Raw genomic sequence first — 21,561 nt, 5'->3', positions numbered from 1 at the left:
GATCGAACAACTAAGCACAACTTTTGCCATCCTTGCAGGGGAACGAGAGATTGGACGGTGGTGTTTTCTTCAGTGATCTAAAGTGCTCTCTGAGGTGAGCATTATAGCATCTTTCAGCCTGACCAAAGCATCTTTTTCCACAAGAAACCCTTATCTTGTAAACTACGATCTTCTCGCAATCCGTGTGCCGTACTTCATGCGACGTTGAGCACACCCTCTCATCGTTGTGGCCTTGCTTCTCCAACTTGTCCTGTCTTTACAAGTTTTCCGATCCTGTTGTCAGCCGTGAACACTGCATGGGCATAAAATTTATATGCGACTTTTTTCAAACGGAGCGAAACAGCACGCAGATGGGGAATCACGACCACTTGCGCAGTTGATTCTCATTTTCCGGGGCAACTCCCGGTCATTGCACAGCTTCATTCTGGCGGACAGCCTTTCCAAAAGCCGAGCTATTGTTGGTTTGGGTGAAGCCTGCACTGAATAGGTGAGAAACCTGCTCCAGGAAGGCAGGTTGGAGGCAGTGTATGCACGTATTCGTACGTACGCAAGTACGAGATTGCCATGCCGTCCTTGACGTTGGTGATTTCACTCGAAAGCTTCCTGGAGCTTCTATGATTTTATCTTGCGTAAACATTTGTGTGCTGAGACCGCAACATTTACGTTCAGAGGTGGGGCGTCTGCATCGTAAACAGGATCGCCCCACATATACCTCGGAAGAATGAATAGGAGAATCGAATAGGACCTAAAGGGCAACGGCGTCATAATTTTCCGCTACGTTGATGGCTTCCTAGTTTTTGTGGGAAAGTCGGGCTACACAGATCACCAACAGACATTTTGAAAGGGTTCAAGGAGAGGGGCAAGGCCTATCCTCAAAGAACTGCCGAAAGATGGCCGCGTACACTTTTTTGACCTTGCCATTCTATTTAGCCCAAATAATCTGTGCTGGCAACATACCCCAAGGAAGACAAAGCCGCTTTTGAGTTTCAAGTTAGGCCACTGTAAACTGGTCGAGGAGGGCATGACATTGTCGCTCTTGCGCACGTACGAAGAAGACGTGCTTCCACCGTCTTCTAGTTGCCTTCATGGACCAGGTTTGCCATCTATCTACTGCGGGCTTTCCCAAAAACAACAAGATCTCGGTTTCGGAAAGGCTGTTCGCTAGAATGAAGCGGACAATGACACGAGTTCTGTTTCACACCGATTGCAAAAGTGGCGTCTAAATTTGACGTCGAGGCAGTGTTCACGGCTGACAACAGGATTGGAAAGGTGTGTACAGCCGTACGGGACAAGTTGGAAAAGCAATGTCGCAACAATGAAAGGGTGTGATCAACGTCGCATGAGGTACGGTACACGGATTACGCGAAGGTGGTGGTCTACAAGGTATCGGTTTCTTGTGGGCAAATCTACCTTGGGCAAACTGAAATATACTTTAATACTCACCTCAGAGAACACTTCGGATAACGGAAGAAAACTTAACTGTCCAATCTCTCGGTGCACTGCAGGGATTGCAAAAGTTGAGCTCAGTTGCTCGATGAAGGAAGTGTCACCTTCAGGCATCGCAATCAAGTGTGCCGCGAACTAACGCAACGGATCAGTGAAAAAAAAAATGAAAAAAACAACGTCTGACAAAGGCCTCCTTGTTACCGTAAGCGAGTTAAAAGGCATTTAAAAATGCATACCTCAGGTGTTCTTGAGCGTCTTGGCTTACTGCCGCGCGCAGCCTGACGACGGGTTTCTGAATTCGATCTCTTTAAAAGCTTGTTCTTTTTATGGACGTATAAATTCACGCGTTCTTGCAGTAAAGCTCCGAGTTGTCAGTAGCAGCGCTGGTGTCATTATTCTTCCTCGGTCTTCGCCTTTTGCTCTCGAGACATGTATGGCCAGTACCAACTACCTCAACTTTCCGTTTTACATAAAGCGGTCTGTTCGCGAAGCACCACAAGTTGGTTGTATCTAACTGATGCTTGTGTACTGTCCGATTTCGTAGTGTTATCATCTCCACCTTGCATTTAAGCCCCTCTTCTTAAGACTGCATAATTTTACTTCGTAAGCTGTACGAGTGCCATTAGGCGAAAATGCCGGCGTGTTCCTCTGCGTGGCTGCCGAGTGAAATTTCCTGCGCCTGCAGCGAGCCGAGCGCGATCGCGGAAGCTGCCCCGCGGACGGACGGACGGACGGACGGACGGACGGACGGACGGACGGACGGATGGATGGATGGATGGATGGATGGATGGATGGATGGATGGATGGATGGATGGACGGATGGATGGATGGATGGATGGATGGATGGATGGATGGACGGACGGACGGACGGACGGACGGACGGACGGACGGACGGATAGATGGATGGGCGGACAGACAGACAGACAGACAGACAGACAGACAGACAGACAGACAGACAGACAGACAGACAGACAGACAGACAGACGGACGGACGGACGGACGGACGGACGGACGGACGGATGGATGGATGTGGATGGATGGATGGATGGATGGATGGATGGATGGATGGATGGATGGATCGATGGATGGATGGATGGATGGATGGATGGATGGATGGATGGATGGATGGATGGATAAATGGGCGGGCGGGCGGGCAGACAGACAGACGGACGGACGGATGGGTAGATGGATGGATGGATGGATGGATGGATGGACGGATGGATGGATGGATGGATGGATGGATGGATGGATGGATGGATGGATGGATGGATGGATGGATGCAGGTCGCCCAGGAAGGCGACCGCGGCCACATTTATTGGAGGGCTGCCAGAGAAGAGACAGCAGCGGAGCGTCAGCGGCAGCGTCCGGCCCTGGTTAAGGTCCGGAGCGTTCTCTCCAGCGCGTGCTGGGAAAACTTCGGCCTCTTCGAAATTTCGCTAGTGCCGACCGCGTGGGTCAATACTGATGGATGGAAGATAGGAGCGTCCCCTTTGAAATGGGGTGGTGGCAGTTGTGACCATGCTCGCTTTTTCTCCCTTATATTTCTTAAAGTAATCCGTGAAGCTTAACGGTGTTACCTATCAATTCGCCATTTTTCTTTAAATACACTTTTTAATCCTGAACTTGTAACCTTACGTCACCGCCCTGCTTTTCAGCCACCAATATTCCAATCGCTTTTTGCTAACTTCTACAGCAGATTCATTCACATGGCCGTTATAGCAAATCCTAGGGCCTCAGGAAGAGTGACTGCGCCTGCATCGAGATTCGTATGGATACCGCCACATTTTAGTATAAGACGTTCAACTGTTTCTGCAGGTTTACCACACACTGCACATGCGTTATCCTCTTGGTTAAATTTCTTTCGCGTTCTAAGACACTCTGACCTATAGCTTCAGAGAGTAGGGCGAGTAGGGCGCTACCTCTTGAGTGGTCTCAAATCGATTCCTTCCTGACTTGCATTCTCCCGTTTTACAGACTGCTTATTTTCCATTGGATTAATCCAGTTCTCGTTTCCAGAGGCGGGTACAACGACGCCCCCCAGTGAGCGGCGAGCGCGGAGAGGCGGCGCCGAAAGCGAGTGGGCGTCATCAGCTGATCCAAAGCGGAGCTCCTGTAAGGCCCAGTGTGGTTAATGCAACGAATGTAAATGCATAAAAATGAATAAAAAGCGAAATTAACTGGCGCAACTTTCGGGCAGTGGGTTGCGGGAAAATGGCACTGCAAGATCTTAAAAGCGCACTCTGCTTACGCAGTTCAGCGAATCAGATAATCTGCATGGGCGTCTGTGAAATGTCAATAGGGCGGCTACATTTTGGCCAGAGATAACTTCGAAAACGATGGCACACTCAATTAAACAATGGTGGCGCTAGGGGCTAAACTGGTTGAAGAGCATGTTATTTGTGCTGAAAATAGGATTGAATACTGTTGTTTTAAAAATATAATTGTTCTTGCTTTTACGTGACTGAAGTGCACTTGGCCTATAAGGGGGACTGCAGGTGCGGACTACGGATTAGTTTTTGCCAACTGCCGTTATTTAACATTTTCTGCAGTCCGCCTCATAAAAATGCGGCTTCCGAAGCTGGAAAAGTGGTAAACACTGTGACGTTAATAATAATCTTAGTGTTTCAACGAATACATTCAAAACTTCCCATAAATAAGGTAGTCAAAAGGGAAAGATGACATTTTCAAGAACAAACTATCAGCCGCGGTGGACGTCACTAATTTTGAAAACCATGGTAATTATGTAGCTGATTAACTCAAACTTACTAACCAGCTTTGTGGTAGCGCAGTGGTGTGGTCCAATGGCGAGTTCGTAGCAACGGAAATTGCGACGTCGTATCAGTTTTTAAAGGAAAAAAACCAAATATTTCAGCAATTAACTGCATTCTCTACCGTGCAGAACGGCGTTCAACGCCTCAGAATGCCGAGTATATACGCTTTCCGCGCATATACACTGCTGAAAACACAGCTGTTGAGCTTAGAGCCGACACCCACGCCAAGCATCTCAAGCTGCTCATTTCCGCGCTGCACCCTTAAAGGTGCACTAAAGAGGAATCTGAACTCATCTTTTTACCGCGGGAACTCTATGTACACGTTCCGGGCATTCTTAGAAATTTCGAATTATTGTCCTGTGCAGCCGATTACCCTAATTAAATCGGATTAAACGTCCCGGCTCCCGCCTTTTTTTTGAACTCAACGCGGTAGGTTGAAGGAGTCGACCAACGCGTCATCCAGTCCCGTGGCGGCCTGCCGCTGTGCCACCGGCGGAGAGACACGTAAGTCAAAGAGTCCACGTGCATTTTTATTTCCGTGGGCCTAATTTTAGGTTATATTGTCTGTGGCTGAAACTGTTCGTTCACAGAAACCTAAAAAAACTAAATAAAAGCGAAAGCGAAGTCGCCACTGGACTGGCTGAAAGGCACTCCACACGTTGGTTGACTCCGCCTTCCTACTGCGTTCAGTTAAAAAAAGAAAAGGCGGGAGCCGGGACGTTTAATCCGATTTAATTAAGGTAATCGGCCGCACTGGACAATAATTCAAAGTTTATAAAAATGCCCGGAACGTGTAGATAGAGTTCCCGCGGTAAAAAGACGAGTTCAGATTCCTGTTTAGTGCACCTTTAAGCCTTAATTTCTCTCGCCGCTAACCTCACAGTCTACGCAGCGGAAGCCAAATGAAGTTCCTCACACGTTCCGTATCCGCACTCGGCTCAACAGTCGAGAGGAGAATCCCCCCCCCCCCCCCCCCCCCCCCCCCCACCCCCCCAGAGCCCGCCCTCGCAAACCTCGCCCAACCGGGTTGTGCGCTTTGTCTTCTGTAGTTCGATCGATGGTGGTCGGCCGGGACCTGTGGCCAGTGTTTACCTTGCATGCAGCGGGGCACACGGCGTCGCCGGCATAACCGCACCCACGAGTTCAAAAGTGACGTTGACGCGACGTAAGCCGCGAGCGCCGGAACGATCGCGTTTGTCGACCGTGCGTTCCACTGCCCGTGCAATCGGTCGTTTCACAAACACGAAGTCTGGCGAAAAACAAGTTTTCATAGCGTGCAAACAAACTGCCCGAGGCGCCATGCATGCTCGACTGTTCGCCTGTCCCCGGTTCTATTTTTCCAGCCACGTAGACGCGCGAACTCATTTCGACCTGTTTTCGTTGGTTAGAGATACGCCATGAGGCTGCGAGGCCCGTACATGCAGTCTTTGCCCTCGACGCTAATTTTCGCCCCTGTTGTGCACACTTCTTTATTGCGATTCCTCCTGATAAATGCGAACAACAGTCTTTTGCCTTGCTGCGTTAATAGAAGGAGTTTTTTCTATAGTACCACTCCCAAAACCACAAAGAAAACGGCGCGAAATACGGGGACAAAAGAGAAACATACACGACAGGACCACCGCTGGTCCTGTCGTATATGTTTATCTCTTGCCCCCGTATATTTCGCGCCGTTTTCTTTGTGAATCATGAACCAACTAGACCAAACTAGAGTTCTCCAGAACCAATTCAGAATTTGGCTTCAACTTCCAGTTTTTTCCCAGTAATGCACGCTGATTGGTTATTCTGTTGACTGACTGACCGCGACGTAATCCTTTGATTGCATTTTTGTTTACTGCGACAGTGTTCCTGCTGGCATAAAGTATTATTTACAAATAGAGGTACACTCTGGACTCTCCAAGGCAGTCCAGTAACATCCGGTGGACCAACCGTGCTCAATTCGGTTTTTCTCCCTCAAGCATGCGTGCGTGGACGCGCTGAAATTCTAACGCCGCAGTCCTACCTCTTTAACCAAGAGCCGCATAAAATGTCAGCATCTCTTAACCCATATGCATGGAAGCGGTAAAAAAGGCGCGTAAAACCGCTGATCGCAGTGTCCTTGAAATTTCAAAGCAAATTTGCTCCAGATGGTTTAGGACAAGTGCGACTCGAGTGAACGGCCTCTCCGTGAGAGCATTTGTCGGGCATATATTCGGAGCAGTGTTTAGAAAGGGCGTGCCAGTTTTCTGGAATGGATACTGCACTGAAACAATACGCTGCTCACTCAGGGGCTGGGATTCCCGGCTATGTTCGCGCCTGGGAGCGGATTTGTTCCGAGCTGTCAACGCCCCGATTCCCTCGAAGAGCAGCTGCCCCGGAGATAGGGACATTAATCACCAGGGCAATGTGGCCCGGGATCCGCTGGGCGTTGCGTCCTTACCGCCTTTCGCTTGCTTCCCTTCTTCAGCCGTCCCGCGGAGTGTAGCGGCGTCGTACGCATATTGCGCGATCTCTCTCGCTTCGCCTAACTGGTGATCCGGCAACATTACAAGCGGCAGCTGCGGTGTCACCCCGCGTCACTGTCTTCCTCGCATATCGGATGCGTCAGTTCAGGGTGTACAAATTCTGGTTCCCATGCTGCAACGTTTTCACTAGGAGATGAAACCGAAAGATGCCGCATTCTGATGAAAATTAGGAGCGTCTTCTTTCCGAAGACGAAGCGCTGCGAAGTCTTCTCATGCTGTCTAGCGCAATGGGAGCGGCTGTTCTGCCTCGCTTACATCAGAACCCGAACTTGCACCTCATCTCACTGCTGGCTGCTTCCAAACGTTAGAGAGCATCTGATGGATGCACGCAGCGGTAGAGGTGCATCGTGGAGGCTGTAGCGAGTAGTGATGAGCTTCTGGGAGACGCGACATGAAGCGAAAGTTAAAAATTTCAGTCCAATGTATTTCCATAATTTACTAACAAAGTTACAGCTCAGAAGGCAGAGCTTTCTGAATGCTGTCATAGAGGCAGGTGCAAAAATCGCAACATAGCTGAGCATTGTTTAACGTGAAACGTAGTCGGCACGGCCTGCGAATCCCTTCTTTCCTGAAATGACTCGTCACCGGTAGCCTTGAACAACGGATTAATTGCAAAGGCGATTACAATAACTTCTCTATATTTTAAACACTTACCGATGCTGTGGCGCTCGCGACGGTCGCAGTAGCGCTCTGAAAAGGGAGTGAATGCCTAGAGGAGCTTTGAACAAATAGACTTGAGCGATGCAACTCATCCCTGAGATACATTTTTTTTACCCGTCCTTTTCTGCGTTGAAAAAAAAGAGGCCACTGTGCTGAAACGCCAACGCAGCAGTAAATGCATTTCACGGCCAACCGACTCGTCGATGGGCAGACTCCCTCAAAAGTCCACCAGACACACTGCAGGATTTGCTATTGAGCCATGCGATTGGGGAGTTACGACACACTCGAGGAGGAGGAGGAGGAGGTTAACCGGTAGATGAAACCAGTTTTCTACCCTTCACTGGGGGGAAAGGGATGAGGGAATATAAAGGTGAGGGAGAAAAGGGAGTGATAAGAAAAAGGATCTTGAACAAACAGCGCGAACAAAGACGAGCACAAAAGACAAGAAAGCTTTCTTGTCTTTTGTGCTCGTCTTTGTTCGCGCTGTTTGTTCAAGATGCTTAACCAACTAGCCCGCCAAAACGTGTTAAGAAAAAGGAGAAGGCGAAAAGGCTGCGGCAAAGTCACAGCCTGTCGTGCAGCCTCTTAAGACCCGCAGGAGGGCCTGGCAGGCGCTCAACGCCGGTGATCGCCGCGGCCGATGTGCAAGAACCTCGAACTCCGTTAGCGGGCGTGAGCCGATGTGTGCCCGATTATATACTGCCTTGTGGCCTGAAACCTTTTGAGCAAAGACGCATACGCACTCTCACTTTGGGACAAGAAGCAGACGATGCTAAACACTGGCCTCAAGAAAGCGTTATAGGGGTTCCTGGAATGCCGTTTAAAGCTGCCGGACCTTTGTAAGGAAAGTATGCTTCACCGGAAAGAAAATGGCACACAGCAGCAACCATTGGTGTGAAGAAAAGGAAAATACGCCGGGTTATACAACTTGCACATCACTCACCGCCGACTCCCGCCCTCTGGCTGGGCGAAGTGTGTGACCCCAGTCGACCCTGAAGCAACTACACCAATGCTACGCATTGGGGCCATAGCCAGAATAACACAAGAATTCATTTTCGACTACATTACATTACTGTTCTTTTCACTGTTTCTAATTGGCTCATGTGCCGCGAAGCTTCGGCTATCATCAAAATTGGCCATTAATTGTTCCGAAAGATAGAAATAAATTGAAGAAAAAGAATTCTTGCATACTTTAGTGGCCCATAGCCTCACCGCACAGAGGATCTGACGCGAACCTTGAAGCTGGGTTTACTGTGTAGTGCATAAAGGCCCCTGAAGGCTTGAGGGAATGGAAACAAGACTCAGTGAGCATAACAGGCGCATGTTATGAGATAACGAAAAAAAGGAAACAAGCGCCAAACATAGTGCTTGTGGTGTCTCTGAGGCTGCAGTTGGCAGGGTTATTGAACGATGTGAGGTGGGAGGACTGCCAGAGATTGAAGGTGCACTGAGGACAACTGCATTTAATTTTTGTCCAAGTGAAAATTGATTCTGTGACTCCTTCTGGGTACGTTGGCGCCTGTTCCGCACCAATGGCTGGGAGTTAAATGAACTGGTTTCTAAATCACTTGGTAGCGTAGCATTTGGCGTTCTACCGGTAGTGGCGACACCCGCCTTTCGTTGTTTCGTGCTAGCTGATACAAGCGCCGTTTTCGGCGAGAGTGATGAAGTCCGTAAAGTATACGGCCTTCGTCGTGTGACTGCGGCGCTGACAGGTGCCACCTGGCGAGGAGCAGAGTTACTTGTGTGCCGTCGGTGAACCAACATCGGAGCAGCGAAGGTTCGGCGTCTACATTGAGGTCACCTCCGCGCTCGCCTCCCGGACGCATGTGGGATGTGGCCGTACATGCCATGTGGGTTCACATTTATTCTATATATATAGTTCCGTGAGAACTTAGCAGCTACCAGCCAGTAGCATTCTCAGAGCCGTGCGGAGAGGTCTTCAAGCTAATTTGTTTAAGCGTGAAAATCTGAAAGCAGTAAAGCAAGATTTGGTGCGAATCGTCAAACAGTGGAATGGCGGCGGGAATTGCTCAGTTGGAATAAACAAGAGCTAGTTTGCATCAGGAATCAACTATCTTATTTGGGGACTAGAAAAACCGTGTTCATTGTGCATGGATTGGAGGTCGCCTAAGTGCACGTGCTCACACGTTTTAATGCAGTATCGTTAAGGGTCCGTTCAGCGCACAACTCGGCGAGAAACGCAGGTGACCCACCGGTTCGCGAGGAGCCGGTCTTCCGTGTCAGGTGGCAGTGAAATTAGTTCAAATAAATTCTATGCAATCGCCACCTGCCCAACATGGCACTGCGCATGATCCTTGCAGGAGCTCGGGAAAAGCCACCTGGGTGTCACAAGAACCACCGGTGCTGGGTTGAAACAGTCACCCTGCGGGGCAGTGGCGCATCTCTTAACCGCTGCACCACTGCACCAGGAGGGGTATGAGGACGCTCCGCTACCTATAAATGTAGAGTAGAGAATCACCAATTCGGCATATATGGGCACGTGGACAGAACCTATATGCAAAAGAGAAAGGGTATACCTGCGCGGAGGGAGCGTTAAAGCATCACGCAGCGGTGAAAGAAAGAACAATGTCTGAGAAGTGATAAGCGAAGAGGACCCCAGGCCCCTGAAGGGACTTTAAGGCGGAGCTTAAGTGTTTTTTGTGCGAGTGTATGCATAATGTTCAGTGCGCATGAGTGAATGCAATAATTATGTTAGGTTCGCTGGCACTTGCCCCGATAAACAGGTGCCTGGCTGTTACGTCTGACGGGCGCGATTTGATAACTGCAGTCTAATTATACTCGAGTTCAAAACGGTCTTGGAGTAACAATAACAAATCGGGACTAAAAAGGTGCAACTTACGTCGTTTGCACCGAACCAACACTGCGTTCGGATGTTCTCACCGTTAGAGATCCACGCCGTGCAGTGTCGCAGCTTTGGCGAGTGTTTTTTTTTTTTTTATCCGGCACCGTGACCAAAAGCGCTGCCATTCGCGAACAAAATAACGACCATAATTTTAAGCTGAAATAGTGATTTTAAATTTGGATTGGCTGCAACCTTCCAAAATAAATTACCCCGTGAGTGCACGCGTAACTGTCTGGTGTCCGACAACAAAAACGTCCCAGAACGCCACCCATTGGCGGCGAATCTTTTTGTCGAGCCTATCGCCATTCCAAGACGGCCGGCCGGGAGGGAAGAATCGAGCGGCTCACTGAGACGTTCACCGTGAGACTCCGGGGCTTCATGGGAGCCAGGCCGTAGAAGCGCGGCCTCGCCTGCGCTAGGCACACGGCGCAAAGCAGCACCCAGCACGGCAGGCCACCACGGTCCATCGCTGCTGCAGGTCTTGGTACTGCGTCATGGGTAGAGACGGACGTCCCACACTCACCACTTAGCCTCTACTTGGGCTACGTTCGCACTGCTACCCTAATTTCCCGATAAGGTGCAGTGGGCATGCGCGTCGGCCAACAGGAATCTTTGACTCAAATCGCCGTTTGCTACGACACTCCTCATAGCATGGCCGTTTCAGACTGAAAAAGGGAATGGTAAGGTTGGCTATACGATGACGGTGTGAAACAGACAGCACAAACTTTAACGAAGAGCATGAATTACCAAGCAAAGCGAAGCCCCTCGTAGAGAGAGAGAAGCACACGGGGCGAGCGCAGGCTAACAACTGATTTACAGCGCCAACGCCTCGTTCCCTCTCCAACAACTATAGCGCATGCGCATACACTGCCGTCCAATGCACATTTCCAAGCCGAGAAATGCCACTTCCTGAAGTGGATGGAATCGGTCCCTCCGGCAATCTTTGTTTGGCCAAAAAGCGGCGTGCAAGCTTCGCCCTCATGTCTGCAGAACTCGCATTATTTAGGAAGATGTCCACATGTTGCATCTAAGGTATTGGCCGACATACACCTTTCCACAGCTGCAAGGCAGAAACTTGTTCCGGTGGTTGGTGCCACAATTTTGTTTATCTTTCTCGGTTAGTGAGCAAAGATGAGACAGCTTGCAAGGCGCAGAAAAAAGAACCTGAGCACCGAATTTTGTGGAAACCCTACTGAGGCCGTGGGAGACCTTGTGAGCATAATGCATCACCTCGAAATTCCGCCTCTCGCATGTGTCCACCCTTACATGCTTTCAATTTGTGCTTAAAAACTTCAACATGGACACAGCGACAGCCTCAAGAAGAGCATGGGGAAATCCAGCAGGCCGAAGGCGAAGTCTGCTCTCGCCCTGTGTGCATCTTCTCTATTCTGCGCCCCGTTCTTTTTGCTGTTTCGAAGTGCATATAATTGTTTATGGCGTTTAACGTCCCAAAGTGACTCTATGAGTCTATGAGGGACAGCATAGTGGAAGGCTCCAGATAATTTCTACTACCTCGGATTCTTTGCCGTGCACTGACATCGTACAGTACACGGGTCTCAAGCTTTTCACCTCTATCGAAATGCGACCGCCGAGGCCGGGATAGAACCCGCGTCTCACGGGTCAGCAGCCGCGCACCATAACCACTGAGCCACCGCGGCAGCAAAGTTTATAGAATGCCGTACCAACTAGCCCCCAACCGCACTCTTCAAGAATTCCATATTCACTTCCCATAGCAGCGCACGCACACACGCGAATGAAAGAGAAACACTTCACTGGGGAACTTTTAAGTCTGCTTTTCAGGCCCCATATTAGTTTTCTGTTGCATTCAGTGTTCACCTGCACGGAGCATTACAAGTTGCGCCCTTTGCTCAGAAAGAGACGAGATTCATCGCCGCATATCTCGGCACAATTCACTGTTCTCCCGAGGGAAGCTCTTGAAATTGTCTATTTTTACTCGGCTTTCAAGCCTTCGTGCAAAGATAAATGCCTTCATTCAGACTCGTAAGGAGGTGTGGCAACCAGCAACAACGGTAAGACGGAAAGGAATTGCTGAGAGTGGTAGGAACTCTAAGCGGGCACAACGAAGGCGGTACCGTCCCTAATTTGTCTAGCCAACCTTCAATCAAGTCTCACGATCTCGCGGCTGCAGGGTCCGATGCACTTTCTTTATTTTTCCCTACTTTAGCTTCCTAATTGCTGTAGCAGCACTATCAAGTCTTGTATATGAGACCTTTGTTAGCGTCCTCAGGGACACCTCAACATCATCAATCTTCCGATCTCCTTCGAATAGCTGACAGGGCATTCTCGCCTGTAAATCACTCGTGGTGTCGTTAATTCAGTGACTCAGAGGTCACACGTTAAATGACCGGCTTCTCACAGAGCCTGTCACTGGTTGTGCTGAGTAGAACTGGTTATGCTGTCGATCGCAGAAACCGAATGTTACAGCTTTTTTTAAAGACTCCGGCAATAGCCGAACATATTGTTTAGGGGCTGATTCCATCTGAGGAGAAAAGAGATATGGCATGCGAACATTATTTCGGTTAATATACTGGTCTCTGACAAAGGTTCATCTTTCATTGTCATTGTGACGCCTCCGTAGAAATGAACACGGGCGACGCATTCATCGAATGACGAAAAAAGTGACACATTTTAAAGTCTATCTAATAAGGAGTTTTCATATTTCCCCTGAGCAAATAAGCGGCAGCGATAGGCGTAGTTATGGAAAATTTGCGAATGCCCTGCACGCAGCAGATGTGTTCGCTTACTGTGCACAGGACAAGTGATATAGCCTTCAGCTTTACAATGCCCCGCGCTGTGCCTTTCACTCATTTCAACAGCACGGTGGCTCGGAGCTGTAATAACTGGCTGCCGTGTTCTAACCTGAGGTTTGCGAAATCCTTCGAGGACAGGGCCATCTCTTGAATGGTCCGAGGTGTTCGAAAGTACTGCACCGCCTGAAAAAGCCATCTAAATATGCTGGAGCACGGGCGCAGAGCCCAAGGGCTTTCATCGGTCTGCCCGCGTTATCGGGACCCAAAAGTGCGGTCCCTCTGTCGAGAACAAGAGCGCCCATTACACTTTCAACTTTCTACCCCTTTACACAAGCGACTCCATTCCGGTTTTAACTTTTCCCCCTTTTTTGACAAAGGTGCATTCACCCCTACTTACGTGTCATCACTTCAAATGTTTTCTCGAGTATAGGATAACCAACTGGTTACATTTATAGTTAAGTCCAATGCACTATTTTTCCTTTTGCTCCTAGTAGCAGGGAGATTGAGGCTCCGCTCTAAAGCCTACATGGCGATCTTAGAGCCGCAAAGCAAAACAAAAAGTGCAAAACTGCAGAAACAAAATGAACATCCCACGTGCACGCTCAAATGCATGTCATGCAAAAACTTTTTTTTTTCGGAAAAAAAAATGTTTGGAAAATGCATTTTGGACAGCTTGGACGTCTGGAGAAAAAGCAGCCGGGAGACATTTTGGACATTTCAGCAAGGAACAGTCGTGTCGTGAGCGTACCCGTGCAACTATTTTTGGGTTGATGGGTCGTCGGTACGTGTATGAGCCCTTGTCACTCGAGATTTGATAAAGTGACAAGAAATGGCACCATGTTTGCGGACTTTTGCTGCTTTGCTCGCGTTTGTTTGTAGCCAGCTCTGGATTTCAGCCCACGCAGTATCACCAAGGCTTCATTGAAATGTCAAGAGACATTTTACGGTTTCCTTCCCGTCATAAGTGACGCAGATGCGAGAAGGCCGGAGAGGCTTTTTTATTTTTATTTTTTCTCCCTCACAGGCCTTCCTTGCGCCGATGGCCACATTAAGGGCCTCTTTGAGGTATACTTCTTGTTTTTAAAGCAAACAGAGCAGCGAATATAGAAAGGAGTTTGCAAGGAAAGCGTCAGTCTGTTTCACCACATGTTTTTTTTCACTCTTTAGAGCTCCGGGTTTGTGTCGTGGTGCTTCAGTATTTTCTCGCATGCTTTTTTTTAACCCTGTCGCTGAACCTCTGCCTAGGCACGACGTTTACGCATCAGAACGCGTATACGGAGCCAGTTCTCATATTTTAGGCAGCGCTACAACGGGAGCAGGCGCATCGGAGCATGTCGAAGAACAGGGGCGGCATGTCCTCCTGTCGACAGTCAGTGTTATTCACAAGGGGGGGGGGGGGGGGGGGGGGGGGGGGGGGGGGGGGAGCCGTACACTTATGACGACTTTCCATTAAAAAAAAGTTGCATCCAGCCGCGGGTTACAGCAGCAGCAGGAGCCAGGTGCCGAAATGTCTCGTGGTATTTGCATACAGACACTATTTCATTCTGGGCACCCTTATAAAAATGGTCCATAGACAGTCTAGAGACTTCTTATAGGCTCTATTGCCCTCCTATAGATACCTATTTTGATATATTCATAGTCTATAGACAAAAGCCTACTAAAGGTGTATGGCCATGCATCTATAGATTGTCTATAGACTGTCTATAGGATGTACACTGTGTATAGACTGTTCTATGGAATTCGTCTATAGAGAGTCTATCGTGTCTACAGACAAAAGTCTATTTTTATTATTATTATTGATTGGTTTTTGAGGAAAGGAAATGGCGCAGTATCTGTCTCATATATCGTTGGACACCTGAACCGCGCCGCAAGGGAAGGGATAAAGGAGGGAGTGAAAGAAGAAAGGAGGAAAGAGGTACCGTAGTGGAGGGGTCCGGAATAATTTCGACCACCTGGGGATCTTTAACGTGCACTGACATCGCACAGCACACGGGCGCCTTAGCGTTTTTCCTCCATAAAAACGCAGCCGCCGCGGTCGGGTTCGAACCCGGGAACTCCGGATCAGTAGCCGAGCGCCCTAACCACTGAGCCACCGCGGCGGGTAAAAGTCTATGGACAGTCTATAGACTGTGTAAACAAGTTTTTGTAAGGGCAAAATAACAGACCACTAGTTAGAAGTAGCACGATACACGGAATTTCTGCCGGCCAGTTGGCCGGAATCGGTGGGGCTCGATTCCTAGCATTTCAAAACGAGGCGTCCGGTCATTATGTCCAATAGCGCAAAGCGCGCGCATGATATCATCAGAAATTTGCAATTTCGGACAAACTCGCTTCGCATTTCTGAACAATAGTATGACCAGCGCACTAGTACGAAGTTGCCATCCTACGGTGGTAGCTCCTGCCGCCATTCGTCGAAAGCACAAAATGGAGGAAGGGGTGAGGCGCATTGACCGTGTGGTGCACGGGCAATGCGCATTGACCCGTGTCAGTCTTGCCGTACACTCCTGTTGTTCGTGCAACAACTGCGGACACGTTAGGAGTCATTTATGCTGATCTGGAAACTTGAGAAATCTTGTTCTTTTTTTTTGTTTTTTCAGAGACGACACAGCACGGCTCATACTCGTCGGCCTCGTGTGAGCCAATGGGATCCGCGACTAAGTGGTAAAAGCCCACAAGCTCTAGCACACCGAGGGTTCAATGCAAGGGTGATATAAAAGAAGCGACTCGAATTTATCGTCGTTCAGAAAAAAATTAACGAATGAATCAGCCGGGAGGAAATCCAAACTTTTCGCATCAATTCTAGTCAGCTTGTTTACTGTATATCTCTTGTAAACGATTCATGTAATATGGTTTGGTATAAAGTGAGGGAACACTTTTCGAAGCAGCTTAATTCGCTAATTATTTATGTACAAGCAGTGCCATATACCATTTAAGAAAATGCATCAAACTTTTGCAGCCGTTCTTCGCACTGGATGTCATTGCACTGCGCAAGCATTTTCCAGAGTAAAGAGTATTGGTTGCGGCGTGTGCATATGAGCATGCTCAACGATTTTCCACAATTGACAGCGCCGGCAGCAACGCAGGCGGCATGACTTCGTTCTCTCCACGGTGCAGTCCCACAGCTTTCTGTTACGCGTCACCAGCTGACGGCAGAGACGAGAAATTGGAGAAGGAATAACAGCACAGCTGAGAGCGTTCATTCCTTTCGGCGCAAAGGATTAGTGCTGCGTTTTCGGACGCGCAAAGCGGGGCCCGCATGGAGCGATATTTTCGCGAAAAATCGCGCCGCGCTTCAAACGCCCTCGCCCGGCTCTCCGAACTCATTCCAGCGCATGGCACGATGGCCTATAGCCGTGAATCGCAATAATTTTTTTCTTGTACTTAAACTGCAGACGGGGAATTAATGCTCCTCTTCGCCTTTAGCGCCAGCCGTTCTACGTCCTCCTTCAGAATGCGGATGAAATTTCACGCCTTGACTTTAGCCGCCAATCAGACAACCTCCGTCTCAAATCTATGTTTCCTCCACTTTCCTGAAACCCCGGTGCTTTCAATAGGCCAGCCCGGTTGCTTTGAACTGCAGGCCGAAGCCTTCTACGGAAAAGTGTCGGGTTTCCAACCGTTTTCTCCTCCTCTCCACACGCGCCGCATGGCGTGTCTATCCCTTGCTACCTTACTCGGCACGTCTTGGTCGGCAGCGTTACCGTCCTGGCTTCGAAAAACAAAATGCTTCCCCAAGAATTATCTTAGATATCTTCAAAGCCAATTTCCACGGTTGGTGGTAAAAGGGGGCTCTTTAATTACTGCGCCTTGAACCACTGTATCTGGTATTTGTCCGCTTCGTTCTTTGCGTAATTTAGAGAAGTGACGTCTCTCTCTCTCTCTCTCTCTCTCTCTCTCTCTCTATATATATATATATATATATATATATATATATATATATATATATATATATATATATATATATATATATATATATATATATATATCTATTAGCAGACAAGGCAAATGAAATGAGGGGCTCGTTTGACAAACATATTAAGGAAGCCCATCAAACGAGCCCCTCATTTCATTTGCCTTGTCTGCTAATAGCTTAACGGGGGTCTCGGTTCTGGCAGTCTTGATGCCATAGGTAGCATAAGAGGGTTGCTCTCGCACAGTTTCCGCCCTCGCCATTAGATGACCTTCTACGTCACACTTGCGGTATTTCAGGACGTGCTACGTCCGCCGCTATGGACGAGGGTGGCGCTTGTGAACACTCTCAAGGTTCGCTTACACCCAATAAACATAAATGCCCACAAGAGCAGCAGATTGGACAGCCGTCGCCGTAGCTCAGTTGGTAAGAGCACCGGACGCGATATTCGGAGGTCGTGGGTTCGAATCCCACCGGCGGCATGGTTGTTTTTTCTGTCGCTTTATAAGTAATCTTCTTTAAACGATGGTTTAATCGAAGTATTATTATCCCAATGATAAGTACAACGCATTAAAAAAAGAGTAACATTCCCCTATGCACCTTCGTTTCGGTGACTGTTGGCTCCCTTCATAAGTATATATATGTATCGTTCAGCACCACAATTAAAAAAACAAGAAAAATAATAAAACATTCCCCTGTGCACCTTGGTTTCGGTAACGGTTGGCTTCCTTCATAAGTATGTATAGTATATGCACAATTGGTGGGAATAGCCAGCACCGCCCTATTTTGCTACCTATTACGAACAATGTATAGATCGCTCACATATTTCTGAATGCACGGTAAGACCGCCTTCTGTTAGCGACGGTTCATGTCATCACCGAATAATCCTTGCCGAGGAAGCATATAAAAGCCATGACTCGCTGCATAACAAGGGATATGGAGCTTTATACGCGAGCGCACAAATCGCACTTGATGAGTACGACTACGCGCTTAAGAAGAGAGACAGGGGAACCAAGAAGGACAAAAAAAAAACTGATTCTCGAGTCGTACGATCCTCCGGCTTTCGGGATGGCGTGGCCCCACTTGGTGAAATGAGCTTCGGCTTGAAGAAGCCGAAGCTCAGAATTTTCAAGTTCAAGCGCAAGTTTATTCATTAATGCATGCATTCACAGTACGACCACTGCTAGGTTTTCTGCTCCCCTTGGTGACCAGCTGAAAACAATGCTTAGGGCAGAAGTCAGGCATCTATACGTGATCCACATGCCTCGCTGCCTGCGCGAACTGCTACGGCGCCCCTAGCATCAGCGCGCCGAGGGACCAATAAATGGAGCGCTTTTACGGCGGCAGGTCAGCGATTTTCGCCCGACCGCTGGCGCTCGGCACCCGGCGTCTAGAGAAACGCCCGCCGCCGCCGATACGCACTTGACAAATATTTGACGCGTGGGTTCTGGTGAGACCGGAAGGGACGGCTGAAGCGCGAAGCATAAGCATCGGTACAAGACTGAAAATCAGCCTTCGGGCCCCATAAATGTTCAATGTAAAGCTCGTGAGTGTACACCAGACTGCGACAAGACCCGTGCTCTGAACAGGGCTGAAGATCAGTTAACGAGTGAAATGCTGGAAGCGCTGGAAATACTGAAAGAAGCGCGGTGAATCATGTGTCAGTGATCCATCAGTCTGTGTTTAGGCGAAGATGCTCTCATACCTTGGATGTGGTGCGCAAACGAAAAAAAAAATCTTTGCCCCCCCTCCCCCCTCATACATGAAATTACCTTCGGTCTCTCCCGAAAAAAAAAGAAAGTGCTCCGCTATGTGCCTGTGGGCATCGTTGAGATTCTGGCGTGCATCCACTGCAGCGTTGCCGGTGCACAGGTGGTGCTGTGAAGAGTACGTTATGCGTAATTTTAAAGATAAGCGCCGCATTTCCATCACGTCTAGCATCATGGTGCAATGTGAGCGTCGACTTGAGTTCTAAATCTTGCTAGCCGTAAGTCTGGCTCAACCTGTATGGACAGGATAGTCAGAAGCCTTGTTGCCATTGAATGCCTCTGGTGTCATATAGCCAGTGACTCGGGTATGCGTCAAAACACTTGATTCCTCGCCATGGTTAGAACAGTAGTGTATATTTGTGTGTTCTCGCTAGGGCTGCCATGAGGATGGTTTAGCGTCAAGAAGATTGAAAACATGGTAGCGCTTTTCTCCCATATCCCTTGTTTTTATTTCTGCGCTATCCATCACTTTTTATTTTGTTGCAGGCATAGTCTAACGTTCGTCGCCTCTACAACAGTCACGTTTGTGTACCAATTTCCGGTCAAGTAACTCATTCTTTACAAAAAGTTAGCAATGCTCGACGACAACTTTGAGCTATTGAGTACTAGGCACTTGAGAAATCACAGTTGGGCACTTATGAAAGGTCAAAATTGGGCATGCAGAGCTCATGAGTTCGAGTTGCTACGCGGGAAACGACTCATTATAATCGTGTCCATGTCCGCAGATGTGAGGTACATACATTTTCAAAGCGCCGAGCTAGTTTCAGACAACAGCTTTCTATGCACCTCAGGCGGGACATTCAGTTCTGTGCGTGCCTTGTTTACATACTATCCTTTGGGCTGCTGCAGTCATCACATCACGCAGTGAGGCCCAAGATAATTTCTTGTATCAAGAGGTAAGGTGGGCTGCTGCTGAGCGGTACATGCCCAGCCAGAGCACTGCACCACATGCAAAGGAATCACCGTCCACCGCACCACAGGTCTTTGACGCGACACTGATAATTTAGTGTGGATGTGTCTGCCAGAGAAGGAGGACTGTGTCGTCGCTTTGCACGGTGGAAGCGGATGTACTGTACAAGCAGTTTCCAGCATTATGTTGCTTCTTACCATAGTTAGGAGCACATTCAGAGGAAAGAGTTCAAAGTGATGTGGCATTTAAGCTATCTCTGATGAAAATAACTGTGTAGTTGCAGCTTTTTTTTCCTTACCCGACTGAACTGCCATTGAAGGTCAGGTGTCGTTACGCACACACTCTGAAAAATGTTCCGGAACAGTTTTTGGATTGCACCGCAAGGTATCATCTGGGATCATCACGCAGTTTCTGTCTAACTACAGCCGTCGCCGACCGCAGGAACGCAGCGCCTCGGCCACGAAGACAGTAACAAGGACACAAGTCCGAGGTGCCCCTCAGTTCAACTGCAGAATGACCAGGGTACGTAACCCCCAAACTGAGTCGCAGTTCGCAATAGTGCGTATGCGTTGCCGCTGTGACCACAGAGCGGTACCGGCCGCAACAGAACCCAATCGGCTGGTGTTTTCTGAACCCTTGGAGTTCCAAAGGAGTACTTCACTGACGGCTTCGCGTGGGAGTTAATTGTTCTGCCTTCGGCTTAACGTGCGTGGGCGGTTGAGGTGGGCAAAAGGTTGGAAAAGGGAGGCTTGTCGTCTCTGCGCGGCGATGGGCATCGGGTGTTCTTCCACAAAACTTGCTAGATCGCGGATACAGCTGCACTCGGGAAAGGCGAACCAGATTTACTGCTAAGAAATATGGGGGGAGATTGGTTAAGCACGCGTTCTAACTTTAGTACTGCCTCTCGTCGGACGCTGGATGGTCATTTAACGACGAAAGAAAGAGCGCGCATTGTTCGCCATACTGAGACGACAGCTTTTAAGGGAATATGAACAGGATGTGACATTGTTTGGATGCCTCCTTATTCGGCATTAAATTGAAGTGGAACAGCAGCCCGGTGTATTGTGCACTTGCGTCGACATTTATGGACACGGCGGCGTATGTCCGCCCCGTCGACAAGCATCCACTGTTGCCAGGAGCTAATAAAAATAAGCGTACAGTATTCACCCTTGCTTCAAAGTAGTCCTGCAGTTGCTGCTCTTGTGCTAATATTAGTCGCTTATAAATGACGAGGGAGTCTACAAAATTGTATTTTTTGAACTACGGCGTGAGACAGTGTTGCATGATACTTTTCAGAGATTGTCTCGGAAAGTGAAACATTTACAAAAGACTGTTGACTATGTACTACTGCTACCACCACCAATACTACTGCTATGACGTCGAAACTAAGTTATGTTCGCAAACACATGGTGAAACTTGCACGGGCATGCTGCTCACTCGAGTTGGCCTGCACATCGTCGGTCGCCTACACGCCGTTGGCTGGCTCCAGCCCATTCTAAGCCGGAGCGAGCCATTCTGCAGTTTCATTTTTATTTCTTACAGCTGTACCGGTACGAAAATTTTCGCCGAAAATTTCTCGCCGCAAGGTAAACAGAACAAAATGAACAGAAACGCATTCTGACCTAGCTCGCCTGTGTAGGCGCTGCTGGCAGCTCGCAATGTTGGCGGATTCTGGCGGAAAAGCCGCCACGGTGCAAATACCCTGGCCATTGTTTGGAAGTCGCGCGCGCACGCGCCGTAAATTAAATTTCAGTCTTGACTGCTAAATGGCATTAAAATCGCAGCGCCCCAGATTTTGCACGCCACCGCATCCTACGCGCCGCGGGCGGCTCTGTGATGGCGGGATGTCGCGGGACGCGTTCAATCCGTGGCAAATTCCAGTGCCCCGTTAGAACACCTGAAAAGGTAGCGAGCGACGGGGAATTGCTACGGCCTGTCCCGGAACCCAGCGGGCGAG

General features: G+C 48.9%; 1 protein-coding gene and 1 non-coding gene across 3 annotated transcripts in view; one reads left to right on the top strand and one right to left on the bottom strand.

Moving 5' to 3' along the window:
- The window catches only part of LOC144112671 (U-scoloptoxin(11)-Sm5a-like), a 184,913-nt gene that overhangs the window by 16,457 nt on the left and 146,895 nt on the right, over positions 1–21,561 (bottom strand). Inside the window, exon 2 of one of the 2 annotated variants that reach the window (XM_077645482.1) lies at positions 10,592–10,731. In XM_077645482.1, the coding sequence (XP_077501608.1) occupies positions 10,592–10,711 (120 nt within the window). In that variant the 5' untranslated portion in view covers positions 10,712–10,731. The remainder of the gene's footprint in view (positions 1–10,591; positions 10,732–21,561) is intronic. The other variant, XM_077645483.1, reaches the window with a different exon arrangement.
- Positions 17,334–17,407, top strand: TRNAS-CGA (transfer RNA serine (anticodon CGA)). Its single transcript has one exon. It is a non-coding gene; the product is annotated as a tRNA-Ser (tRNA).

Source organism: Amblyomma americanum, chromosome 1 (assembly GCF_052857255.1).
Source record: "Amblyomma americanum isolate KBUSLIRL-KWMA chromosome 1, ASM5285725v1, whole genome shotgun sequence".
Taxonomy (NCBI): domain Eukaryota; kingdom Metazoa; phylum Arthropoda; class Arachnida; order Ixodida; family Ixodidae; genus Amblyomma; species Amblyomma americanum.
This window is presented reverse-complemented; position numbering and strand designations above follow the sequence as displayed.